Here is a 13,949-nt window from a genome sequence, read left to right on the forward strand (position 1 = left end):
CAGGAGTGAGCCGCACACTCTCTTCGCACTCTCCATCATCTTCCTAATCTGAAAAACAGGAAGAAAAATATATACTCTCATATTTGTCAAATGGATTCATGATGTCTTTTTTTTTTTTTATTTGCACACTTTGGATATGATTTGTTATTAATGTATTTCTAATATCGTTCTCGCTGCTGTCACCTCTGAACTGAAAGGAGTCTTTGCAGAACAGACACTAAATTTCAAGACCAAAAGTCTTAAATTATTCTGGGAACAAGAACTGATAGTTACTGATAGGAACTATGGGAAAAAACAATCTGACGAAGAATCCTTGGACCTGCAGAAGCTCTCTTGAAGGCACCGCAGAACACACCTCTATCACAGCGAAAAACTAGACTACTGCAGCATTAGTTTTGATGATCATGTAGCAACACAAAAGCTGTAAACAGCAGCTTTTATGCCTTTTTACTTCATACAAGTGGATCGCTGTCAGATAATGACCCTTCAGATGCAGAATCAACCTTGGACACATCGCTCAGCCCCCACCGTCAGACTCTCCTTCACTCACTGCGCTGAGAAAGTGTAATGCCTGTAGTGGGAAAGGCATTGCAATAGCAACATAGAATATTTATCTAGATGCGCGAAATGAACAGCACTAACATGACTGTATTCTCTATAGGGGTAAATTTTACCCGCTGGCGCTTATAGATATAAATGCCCATTTTTTAAATCTGCCTTTATCTTGACATTTTTTAACAATAGGAGGTGCTACATAACACACTTTTAGGAAAAGTCAAAGACTGGGGGATTTGAAAATGACATTGAAACAAAGATACATACAATCAAAAAACAGCTGCGGGAAAATTTGACCCATTGGCGGTGTTAAAAGGTTTGTGGCCAAAATGTTGCTTTTCACTAAACTTAGTACAAACAGTGTACTATGTTCCTAAAACATTGTTTTGCATGAGATCTCTGAAAATAACATGCCAGCAGGGACGTCACTAGGATTGAAAGAAGGGGGGGCTTAGCCCCCAGGGTGTACGTAACTTGCCCTTGTAAAATCTTTGCACTCGCATCTTTTGTTACTGTAGTAGAACTACACTTGTGTCAACAACCAGTGAAGATGCCATGATGTTAACAAATAAAAAGTGAAAGACATACTCTGTTCTTCCATTTCTCCTCTGTTGAACAAAAGTTACTGAAATGTTACATGGACGTCGGAAGTAAAACAAATGTGGGCGGGTCCTCCTCCAGGATTTTTTAAATATATATATCCTATATATATATATATAGGATATATATATATCTCAAGAGAACAAGATATGATGTTTTTAACACTATTTTATAGAAATCCTCATTGCTTATATGCTATTTTAAAGCTGCTAAGTTCAGTGTTTTTCTCTAAACTGAATTTCATTATATTTTTTATATAATGACAATAGTGTCTCTATCATGAATCCAGAAATATGTTATATGTGGAGGGTCTAGGTCAAAGTTTGAGCATTAAACACTTAATTTCTTGCATTCTGGTGACATTTCCTGCACCAATTATTATTTATGCAACGGGAAACAACATTCAGGTGGCAGGTGACAATTCAGTATCTAAAACTCAACAGTCAGTGCAGCTCTCAGTCATTCTGTATTGCTTTCAAATATGTTTCTCCTGTAGATCAACTTTCTCATGTAATATCATCCCTGCTGAATCAGCACACATGCAGATGAAAAAACAATAATTTTGTCCAGTCCTTTTTTGAATCAAATTTGGCACTGGTACCACAGCTAGATTATCTCATTGACCAGGATTCAAAGAGCTGCTAACTCTGGTTGATTAATTTGAACATAACTGTAGCTAGTTAGCCTAGCAAAAAAGTGTTATAATAACAATAAGTGTAACTATAATTCAATGCTGCAACAAAGACTACATGATGCCTTTAAAAGCATCAAGTGAACAAATGATGAACATTCACTTAAAAAGCGGCTTTGTTAGTGACAGTATGTGACACAAAGACACACCTGAGCAGCAGGTATCCTAAAATGCTTTGTTTACCTGCCTGTGTCGTGGCACTGCAGCAGGCGCGAGCAGTGAAAACACGGAATGGAGTTTAACTTAAATGGACTAAATGCACTGAGTGGAATGGATTTGAAGCAGCAGCAGCGTGAAAGGGACGGCTGTAGAATGGAATTACAGTAAAAGTGAGTGTGTCCAATATCATTGGTCTTAAAAACTGGGTGGGTCTCACCCACATAAAATGGTTCCAACGCCCATGTACTGTAATGTTAGCTTTTACATACATCAACGCTGCATGGGGGGAATTCACTCAGGCCAGACTGAGTTCTTCTGTAGGCCGTGAGTTAAAGTGTACCCAGCTGCTCATTTGTGTGATAAAGTAATACCATGTCTAATTCCTCTCTCTCTTTGATAAGTTGCAGGTCCAAAACATTCTATTTAATTAACAGTGGTTATAGCCTACTGGTATGGCACGGTTCCGCCAGGTTGGTCAGTGAAATGCAGAGCCATAGCACAGCCATGCAGCATTAGAGTGTCACACAGTTTTTATATGTTTACAGCACTCATACAGAGTAGGCTTCACACATTGCCAAAATGTAGGTAGACCGCCTGAAAATAGTACTGTCGCACAGCGGGCGTTGTTTTGTGGTGTCGTCATAGACGCGGCATGCTAATTTGTGCCTGTTTTAGCACCTCCTCTGTTCCTCAACATTTATACTGTTGAAAGTTACGAGCTCCTCATGCTGTAATACATGTACTGGGAATTGTCCCCTATCAAATAGGTCCTCCATATGTTGCTCATGTGAGTCTAATAGAGGATACTCTCAGGTTTGCAGCGCTCCTCCTTGTTTACAAAGCCTGACCAGACATAACTTTTTTTCTGAAGGAATATCTCAATCTGCCCACAAAGTCAAGAAATCATTTTTTAGATATGACGGCGTGTGTCTGTGGAGGAGCCGCTGAGCAGCGCCTCCCTTGCTGAAACACAGACACAGAGTGGACCGAAGCAAATCAATAGTAGGGGTAACACTGCACAGGATGTTGTCATGTCAGTAAACTCACGTCCTGTGCAGACTCGTAGGTGGGCCAGTTCTGATCGTCCTCACCAACAACCAGCAACAGAGGACACTGGAGTCGTCCCACCTGCTCAGAGACAAACAGCAGTAACATTTCAGCTTTTATCACCGGCTGCAGATTCAAACATTTATGCATCACTGACGTCTCCTGTGTAATAATTTATGTGTGTATCAAATAGTGGCCGTAGAACCTCAGCTGCAGAGTGCAGCAGGCCTTTATTTCTAAATCTCTCTGTTTGGTTAAAATATAATTGGTCATATTTTAATATGAAGCATTCTTGTTTTCTGATCTGCTCCAGTTTACTATTTGTTACTGCATTAAGGTAGGTAATTACAAACTTAGCACTTCCTGTATCCATTTATGCAATTAAAAGTCCCTTCATTTTCTAACAAGCCTTTTTAGTGGGAAACATTTTCAGGAGGTGCTGTGGAAACTTCAGTCACTGGCATGGTTCCCAAATGGTGCTTTACATGTAGTCATCATCCTTTTGTGGCACTTGTATGTTACTACAAAGTACAGTTTTCCAGAGACATTAACACAAATATAGCTGAAATAGGTCAATAACACTTTAGATTAGTAATCAAGACTACAAAATATGATTATATTGTTGAGTTTGTTAAAGTAAAGAATGCAAATGTACATCATGCTTAGATGGCATGCACATCATTACAGACACCTGGGGCCTCATGTATAAAAGACTACGCAGCTTTCATACTGAAAGATGGCGTACTCACAGAAAGTAGCCTAGATATTGTTTGATGCAGCTTGTTCACAAACAAAAGAAGACTTTTAGAGTGTTATAGTATTATGTTATTGTAAACAAAGGCTTATTGTAGAAAGGTAAACACTATATACTGTTGATCCCATCAGACACACACCAGTCGGCTCCCGCTGCTAACAGCCGACCGGCAGAAACAGTTTTATTGCCTACTTGTATTTGTATCGGGATGGCACGGTTCCACCAGGTCAGTCTGTCAAATGCTGGACCCAGTTCAGCACACAGATCCAAGAGCACGACTTTAGAGAATCTAAATTGAAGTATTAGTCAGTCATCATCATGGGCCAGGAAATCTTCATGGACACTGTCTAATCCTTTCACTCGCGTTTTCCTCTGCAGTGCCATTGCGCAGCCATTCAGCATTATGCAGGAGTGTCACACAGTTTTTATGTTTACAGCAATCATACAGAGTAGGCTTCAGTCAGTAGTATCCCCCACCCGGGAGATCATTTGAAGATTGAGGTTTGACAGGTGAACACATTTTTTAATGTCGGTTTTTCTGTTTGGCCTGCATCATGAGGACTGATGATGAGGATGGAGAGTAACGATTATGGGAGAGCTGTCCCTGGCTTTATTTCAAGACATTTTTAATTTACACAGTCCATATGTGCAGGTGGTGAAGAGTTAATATACGTCTAATATCGGGAAAGGCAGCCTGCATCCTGCCACCTGACATTATTAGTAATTATATTTTTGAAACATTTGGTGAGTTTTGGCACTTTGGAGTTTTCTCAAAGAGCCAGACAAAAGTTTGCAGTGGGTCCGCACATTCAGCTCAAGAGTTTGCGCCACAGCCTGCACATTCTCACGTCACGTTCATTTTAATATGTCCCACGTGTGCGTGAAATCCAGCATATGTAACCTTTTTGTGCATTATGCAGCGTTTATACATGAGGCCCCTGGAGTTTTTCCATCCTTGTTTTTCCCCAGTCCCTTTGCTCTAATAATGACACTTGCTTTTGAGACCAAAAACACAATTACAAAATTTAGTTTAGATGGTAATTCTGGCTGGTGGTACTCACGTCCACTTTGAGTGTGGGGTCGGTGGGAATGGGCAGCAGCAGATCTCGCCAGATCATCTCATTCTCCTCATTGATGCGAGTCTTCCCAGCGTTTCTAATAGGCCAAAAAATAATAATAATAATTCTTCATCTTCCCCAATTCTGACTGATGACTCAGACTTGAATTATCCGTTATTAAAATAACAGCTAAACAACACCTGAAAAAAATCATAAAGTAACTGACGCCAGATCAACTTACTCTTTAAAGTAAGTCATCATCTGTTCCACAGAGCCGTCAATCGGCTGCACATGACTCCCACTGATACACACAGCACACCTGAGCTGGAAGACCACGCACACATGCGCACACACACACACACACACACACACACACACACACACAATTAATATATAGAGGTTTACGCAGGTTTAAATGAGACAGAAACCTGATAAGGGACAAATAAGTTTGGTTCAATTAACAGTTTGAGAAGCTTGTGATCACTGCAAGTTCAGCTTGTAGTATACTGTGTTCATTGTCTTTGGATTAAACTGTTAACTCCTGGGTGATAGCCAATCAGAATGTAGTTCCTAAAGTGCTATAAAACGAGCTGAACAGAGGAGGAGGCATATCCTCTGGCTGATGTAGGTATGATCTCCATATTCTATAATATATATACTGTATTTTATTCTTCAACTCAGCAGTGTTTGTGTATTATTTATTAAGTGTCTCAATGCTTGCAGACAATTTCTACAATAATCTGATCTTCAGAGCTTGATGAGCAGCCATAACACTGAGCAGAAATACTTGTTAAAACATACTGAACAGTGTTAGTAATACCGCTGTCACAGGGAGACATTTCAGACTGAAATCAAGAATTTTCAATTCACTTTCACTTGCAGAGCCAAAGTAAATTGTCCCAGATCTTAATATATATATATCTTAATATCTTACTACCTTAATTAAACTAACAGAGCGACTTCAAGCTACCTCAATATGGTGAAAGTAACTTTTAGCTATTGTTGTCTTACCTTTATAACTTGAGAGTATGCAGCCATTTTTAAGGTGATACTGGTGCCAAAGGAAAGACCCATCATGGCGATCCTGCTGCTGAGGACCTGAGGATGCTGCTCCAGGACTCTATAAGCCGTCTGCAGCAAGAGAACATGTCAGAAAAGAAACAGCTGTAACACAGAGGCTTGGAACATTTTGTGAAACAGGAAGATAAGAAATGATAAGCTTCAGTTTGCATGGAGTTTCATCCTTTAGATTGCGTTCACTATTATAGAGGATATTTCGGTATTTCTTGCAGTCTACATCCTGTGATAGTAACAACGGGTTTATATTCTGGTTCTTTTGTCTGCTATCCAGTTTTAGAGAGTTGAATGTTGTACAGATCACAAAGTCCTGTGAGGCAAGATTGTAAATTGTGAGTTTTTAACTTTGCGGCTGTCTGTGTTTAGAGATGAGTCAAAAACCTCTGCTGCCTGCAGGCAATCAAAACTGATGCTGCTGCCAGGCTGTTAACTTAGGTAACAGTTACGATTATATTACACACAGTTTAACTTCAATAGCTGAGCAGTCTCTGGTCTGAGTGAATGAGTGTCCCTGTAAAGGTGAATAAACCTCTGAACCCGTTTTTTATGGGTTTACTGACACATAAACCGACACACAGATAAGAGAGACACATCCAGAGCCCTGTTTGGGAAAGCAGGCTTAACAAACTCTGAGCTTATCCCTGAGCTCTGGGTTAATGCTGATCAGAATAAGTTCAATCAACTCAGAGTATGTTGAGCCTGATGGAAGCGCGTGCGTGGGGATGAAAAAAAGCCATCATTGATGGAGCTCCGATACTATGATTCACCATGGCAACGGGTAAATAAAGGCAGAGCCTCCATTTTAATCGGGTGGAGCTAGAAATATGAATGCTGCCAATGCGGACCATGATAGGAGTGGAGGAAGAGTCAATGCGTTAACATTATTAGGCTAGCCCACTACATAGCGTCGCTCATTCATCATTTACCAGACTGGAATTTCCTTAATGAATGAAAAAGTGCTACAGCCCATTACATTCGATTTTAAATAGGAAGGCTATATTTATTAAGCTGTAACCCGACGGGATAAAATGCCGGTGGCAATCGGCTGCCTGATTATGAAAATAGGTCGGCTATAGATCAAATATAAGACACAGTTTACTCGTGAACCTGTGATTGTAAAGTCACAGTCACACCCAGCAGGTTAGCCTATTAATAATTTTTGCAGTGGAAAATGTGTCTATAGGTTCAAACTGACTATAAAGTTTTAGACGTCTATTTTACATTAATAAAATCTTGCTCATTTTGTATTTTATTAATGCTGTCAAAACACATGATAACTACGAATGTTCCAATCAGTGCGACTACAATATGAAAGATTACTGTTTATTGATCAGTTTTATAGGTTAGCCTACATATTAAATAGTGATTACTGCAGTAATGTAGCCCACAGTAAGTGTTTTCAGTGCAACTGTCCACAGAGTCGCAGCGTTAACGACGGACATAGATTTTATTCTGGGCTGAGGATAAATCCACGATGTGCGAAGATCTGTCCATACGTCGATGACAGATTGATCACAAAGCGGTCATGTTCAAGATCATGTTTGGGTAAAAAACTAATAGCCTATCTAACCGGGATTTTAAAGTTTTTAAAGATGTAAACGCGTTCAGATATGTGCTTCGATATCGACAGAATGAATGAGGAAATGAAACGGTGTGTCAGACAGCTGCCTCAGGCTCCGCGGGAGGGGAGGAGTTAGAGAGAAACTGAGTTTTCCAACTTATCCTGTGAACGAGGTGAGGTTCACAGCATCAGTTTCCGGAGTTACTGATCTAGGGATTATCTGATCTCACTCTCTGAAACGGAAACCCCAGAGTTTCCCTCATCTCAGGCTCAACATACTCAGAATTTTTACAAATCCCGCTTTCTGAAACGGGGCCCTGGTGTCTGCAGACAAGATTTTTAAAACCTACACAGCTCAACACAATCCTGACAGAGTGTGACCCCACAATGTGCCCCGACCCCAGGGAGCCCCGTCTTCTGTATTTTTTGCCAGGAATTTTGTCAAGACATTAAAAGACATCACACTAAATAAAATTATTATTCAAAAATTTGTAAATAGGTTAATCAACAAAATGATTGGCAGATTAATACTTACATACTGAGAAGCCATCTTTTGTAGGAGGTGACTTGTATTTCTGCACCAACCACCCACTTCCATGTGATATCAGGCAACATTACAACATTAATTCACACTTCCATTAGTATATTTAGAGCTTAAGCTTCAATACAGCACTCTCTGTAGCAGCAATAATGTATCGTCCTAGAGAGATTTATAATAGATGAATGATGATGAATGTAGATTTCTGTATAACGAATGCAAACAAAAAATAATAATAAAACGCATTCATTGACATAAATGTTCTGGAATCCTGCAGTGCAGACAAATAAGTCTAAGTATTTAACACCATTTGTCTGATGAAGGTCTAGTACCGAAACGTTGCCAGCTTATACATTTATTTTTGCAGGTTTGACAGTGTGGGGGAGTAGATTCGTAACTTTACTTCCGCAGAAATGTGCAGACTCGTATCTTAAGAGTGAACATTACCTTCATCGGGAGGACACAAACAAAACAGCAATATGACGATCATGCTGACCAGCGCTTGCTGCTTCTGGAAGCAGGCAGCTGTTAGCTAATGTTTTAGCCACAACTTCTTTTTAATGTAGAGAGTTCTGCTGCTCCCTAATGGACATAATTACAGTTATTTTGGGGTAATCTGAAAGAAGACTGATTCGATTTGATTGATTAGATGTTTGCAGTTTAGACACTCATCAGGTTTACCTCAAAGTACTGGTTGTCCACCATCTTCCCAGTTTCCATGGTGATTTTAGGTGTCAGGTAGTCGAGGGCCAGGGAGGCGAATCCATGTGAGGCCAGCAGCGCTGCACGGTACTCCACCAACTTCCCTCCACCCCCCCACAAGTCCAGGAGGCCCGGGAAAGGTCCTGGTCCTTCAAAACACCAAAAACTGTTTACAGTTTATACAACAAATGATATTGGACATTTCTGACGTTCCTGCAACTCTGTGCTTTATGCGATGGAACCTTTTTGAGTATTTCCTGCCTTCATTTTTCGCTTGGTCATTCCACAGTACCATTAAGTCTCAACTACTTTGTGCTGAACTTGTTTACCTTTCATGCTTAATGGTAGTCTATTGGTCAGTGTTGCTCAGAATGTCACACCTGAGCAGGACACCTCCCTCCAGGCTCCTTTCTAGTCCTACCTGAGGGCAGGAAGAGGGTCGCAGTGAGTCCGCCTTCTGTGATGGGGATTCTGCGGACGCCGGGCGCCATGTACCAGCGCTCCACCACCACACTGGCCAGCGGCACCTGATCCATAAAGCCCTCAGTCTGGTGACCCTGGTACACTGAGATTGTGACCTCCATGGGAGTCTGGACGTTCACCTTCCTCAACCTGAGTGATGATGGGAAAGAGTTGACTCTGATAATGATAATTCACTTGGTATTGATTAACATCATCTGAACAATTCTGTCCTTGTTAGCCTACCTGAGCCCAGGTTTGCTGCCTGGAAATGGTCTGAGGCTCCACAGTAGACCCATCGGTTCAACCCCAGAATATGTCCCGCCCAGACTGGGATCCTCTGAAACTGTAAATTGAAACCATTAAAAATAAGACAACCATCCACAAACATTTTTGATACAAACATTAGTAAATGAATTTGACTAGATTTTCAAGGTCCAGGCATTAAATCATGTACTTTTCACAGTCCCAATGGCATTGGCGGTGTAGTGGCCGAACGCCTCCCAGGTGTTTCCATCTTCACAATGATGGAGGGCGTGGACGGTCAGCTGGAAACCAGACGGGACATTCTGGACCGTGACGATAAACTTCTCATCCACGAGCCCTCTGGTCGGCTGGACCGACAGATTCACACAAAACTGCTTCCTGTCCATCTTGAACTGAGCGGACAGATAAAATAACCAGAGACAGATACCAGTATGTCAAAATGAAGACAAAGTAATAAACCACAACTATATATGACTGGACTGATACCACAAGAGGTAGTGTTTTAGTACTCGAGACCGGTCTTAAGACCACTTTTTGATGGTCTTGGTCTCGTCTCGGACTCGACCGCATTTGTACTCAGCCTTGTCTCGGTCTCGGACATTGAGGACTTGGGATTTTATTTCAATACCAGTTAAGACCATAACTTTGGGATTTTCAATAAATTGCTTTTGCATTGTCAGATTTATTTGTTAACATCCTAACTTTGATTGAATGTAAAATAATTATTACTTCAAATGCAACCAATAAACCTAATTTAAAATGTGTTATTACCGTTAAGGACTGTCCCCCCTCCCCGCGATGCCGATGCTTACGTTGATTTCAGCTCTTAGTGCTTGTATGTTGGTGTTTTAACGGGAATGTGGATCTTTCATATCAATTTGAGAAGTACTTTTTCCACATTTACTGTGTGTCATGTAATGTAGGGAACTGGTCTTGGTCTTGCCCTCCCTTGGTCTTGGTCTGGACTTGGTCTCAGCCCCTAAAAGTCTTGGTCTTGTCTCAGTCTCCGTAAACTCTGGTCTTGGTCTTGACTTGGTCTCGGTTTGGGCGGTCTTGACTACAACACTAACTAGAGGTAAGAAAGGAAACGTTTCTCTCCTAATAATGGTGAATTCAGTTCACGAGACAGCCTTCTTGTATGTTTGTTTTTTTTTGCTCTCATTTTGATTTACAATTTTTCATTCATCACAGCTGACTTTGGTGTAGCATATAATAAAAATATGTTTATATATGGTGGAGGGAGGGTCATGCATTTTCCCCATGTACCAAAGGGAGGTTCAAGGAAAAATATTTGTAGCTCCAGGAGGGGTCAAGATCAAAAAAGTCAAAAGTCACACCAAGCTCACCCCCAATCCCCTCTGATAAATAAGGAATAGTAGGCCTGTTCATTCCTCTGAGGGCAGAGCAAACATCATTACATTCTAATAAGAATGAGTATAACATCATTTAACTGTGAAATACATGTGCAGGGAACTGCGTTTGAAACAGGCTAATTGCTCTCTTGATTATTTGTTTTTGTGGAGTGTAAAACTAACACTGGGTTTTATACAGTAAAAATGAAGAGTCCAGTCAGTATTTATGTAGGGTGTGGGTGTGTGTGCAGGTTAGGGTTCAAGGACATCATTAAATCTATTGCCCGTGTAGGCCCATACCCTAAAGGGACATTAAAAAACAAACAAGTCATTTGCATTAACATTTACGTATTTATCCCCACCTTTTCATGTATTAACCAGCAACCGTAAGCGGATTCAGGTTGCTCACTATTGTTGAAATACTTTGAGCATTACCGGGTAGGAGTAGCTATAACTTTATTTAGTTTAAGAGTAGGTATTTAAAATGTTACGTTATGTTATTAACTTAATCATCCAGATCGCTGTACTTACCTTGGAAGATGAGATCAAAGTCCACAAAACCATCTAATTTCCTACCTAAATATGCAAAATGATTCCTTATATTACGAGTGCACAGCAAGAACAGACCTTAGAGCAGCTGTTGCCTTCTGTTGTGCAGGTTTGCAGTGAGTGCGTTGATTTTGCTCCGTCTCACCCGGAGGATAAACTCGTCAGGAGTCTGGAAACGAAGTAGTGATCGAGTCAGTGTTAATCAACTTTTATAAAACCGAGGCTGACCGACAGCCGAACTTTACTTAAGCGCCTGAAGTCCAGCCCACCCACTAGTGAAGCTTTGGTATCTTCACACAGCAGCATCACTGTGTCTGGACACAAGGTGGCGCCATCGAGTCACCTGAACTCTAAATTCTGGTCTGACGTGGATCTGATGCGGTTCGAGCTGACTGCGGCTGGCAGGTGACTGAAGGGGCGGGGAATAAAAACGGCGCCGTCAAGTCGGACAAATATTCTACCTGCATGAGTTTACTGTGAGCTCAGATCAATGACCGATCTCGCGGCATTTGCAAAGACAAATGCTGCGAGAATATTTTTAGTGCAGCCGGGGAAAAGCAACTGCGGCCGCATTGCACCGCGAGGTTTTAATGTCATGTGACATGGTGACGTTTTGCAGCAACATTTCTAACCAGCATGCCGTATGAATTTAAACGCACCTAAAAATCTGTTCTTTTCAGGCTCCAAAGAAAGCTGGTTTCATGGTTCCAGCTTCAGAACATGTGTTGCTTTTCCTTTTAATAAATTTAATTTATTGTACAGTTTTTCTGTAGGCCTATAATGAAGCTCTCCACTTAAAACCATTCAATCTTGCTGAAAATCCAAACTTTGCCCTCAGACATAACACACAAGCCCTCAAAAACACACACGCCGGTTTTACACACTGGTGAGATCAATTCAAAACACTACAAAAACTGGCTATTAGTAATGCTGCTTGTTGTCCTCCCCCAAGAAATCTTTACACATGATGAACACAAAAGAATGAATAAATGTAAACACTTGAATGTGTTTTATTCCTTAGTGTACTGTACAGTCCAACACACCAAACAACACATTATTCTGCACCAGCATACTGTTTTTGTTGTGGGACACGCCAGAGATTCTTGTTCTCCACCTCCTCCACCACCTCATCTTCCTCCTATCCCATCTCCTCCTTCAACTCCTACTGTACATCTTCATTCTCCTCTTCCTCCTCTCCCTGCTCTTCCTCCTTCTCCTCTTCTTCCTCCTCCTCCTCTCTGGTGTCCTCTAGCTCTTCCTTCAGATTTCTCTGGATCCATTGTTCCAAAACTGAATGAACTGACTCCGGCCTTTTTATATATCTATCTGATTGTGTTATCGATTATGACTCCTTGTGTTTCCACCTGGGTAGTTGTGTGTTAATTGAGCTCAACCTGTGCTGATTGAGTAAACAATATCGAATGTCAGTGCTTTCTCAATGACCACATGGTGTAGGCAATGAGAATATATATAATTGAACAACAGTTACAGGGGACATTTTTCTGTATTTAGTAGGCTACTTTTATTTTTATTAACATTTTGGTGATTACATTTATGTACTTTTTCAAAGTAACATTTTCAGTCCAGGACTTTTTTTTTTACTTAAGAAAATATCTGAATATTTTTATTATTTAGTGAGCGACAAAAGGAAAAATATCAGACATGTTAATAGTTTTTTGAGGAGAAATAGTCTCCATGATAGATCTCAACCTTTACTATCCAGTTCACTAGTGTTGACAGACAATGTTTGAGCTGTACATTAATCATAAAGGCATTATTAGCACAGAAATGTCAGGAGTTGTAGGCTACAGCAGGCTAAGCACTGTAATGCTGAAGGAACAAACGAAATAACTGGAGGAAATATCAGCTTCCCTGTTTCAGAAAGTGGGGTTGAGAGCTGTGTGTAGCCTCTGTGTGATGTCTGAGTGTAAAGTAGTGACATTACGTTATGAATTTAACTTTTCCAGAAGACTTCCCTCCTAAAATAATCCCCATACTGACCCCTCGTGTAATTTACATAATCCCTTCTTATGTGGATCTGAATGTGATCATGGTGCTGCTTATTTGACCCCCTTTTACGACTGATGAAGATGAGGAAGACCACAACCTGGGTTTTGTTGATATGGTGAAGGTGTTTTGAATCATTTTTACTCAAATGCTTTATTGTTTTTTTTTGGCCAAATAGCACCAAAACCCATGGATTGGATCTTGTTATAATGTCTTTGATTGTATTTGTTACTTTAGTTATTATGAGGGTATCAGATCATCTTACTGATGATTGAATGAAAAAAAGACTTTAGAGTTAAGAATGAAAGCACAGTCAGCCGCATGTCTTCATACGACCCCAAACGACCTCTGACCTTTGACTTCTGAAGAGAATGGGGAGGTGGGTTGGGGGTTTGCTGTTACCCAACTGAGTGCCCAACAACAAAGTGTCGTCTTCTTGTTGTCAGTCAGCACTGGAAGATCCATCTGTCCCTTGGGGGCCCTCTGACTTTATGAGGGGTCAAAACATGCGCCTCTGGTTCTTCTGATTCTTGTCATTCACGTGCTGCCTCTGCTTTTTAAAGGTGCATTTTA

At 40.8% G+C, this 13,949-nt stretch overlaps 1 protein-coding gene across 1 annotated transcript in view; it reads right to left on the bottom strand.

The window, feature by feature from the left end:
* LOC123961386 (peroxisomal succinyl-coenzyme A thioesterase-like) overlaps positions 1–11,594 on the bottom strand; it is a 14,432-nt gene extending 2,838 nt beyond the window's left edge. The window contains exons 1-9 of the mRNA XM_046036731.1: positions 11,448–11,594; positions 9,659–9,860; positions 9,448–9,547; positions 9,164–9,354; positions 8,722–8,891; positions 5,876–5,995; positions 5,106–5,188; positions 4,868–4,961; positions 3,053–3,133 (exon numbers count right to left, since the gene is read on the bottom strand). Coding sequence (XP_045892687.1) covers positions 3,053–3,133; positions 4,868–4,961; positions 5,106–5,188; positions 5,876–5,995; positions 8,722–8,891; positions 9,164–9,354; positions 9,448–9,547; positions 9,659–9,854 — 1,035 coding nt within the window. The 5' untranslated portion in view covers positions 9,855–9,860; positions 11,448–11,594. The remainder of the gene's footprint in view (positions 1–3,052; positions 3,134–4,867; positions 4,962–5,105; positions 5,189–5,875; positions 5,996–8,721; positions 8,892–9,163; positions 9,355–9,447; positions 9,548–9,658; positions 9,861–11,447) is intronic.
* Between the last annotated feature and the right edge of the window lie 2,355 nt (positions 11,595–13,949).

Source organism: Micropterus dolomieu, linkage group LG22, assembly GCF_021292245.1.
Source record: "Micropterus dolomieu isolate WLL.071019.BEF.003 ecotype Adirondacks linkage group LG22, ASM2129224v1, whole genome shotgun sequence".
In the NCBI taxonomy this organism is placed as follows: Eukaryota; Metazoa; Chordata; class Actinopteri; order Centrarchiformes; family Centrarchidae; genus Micropterus; species Micropterus dolomieu.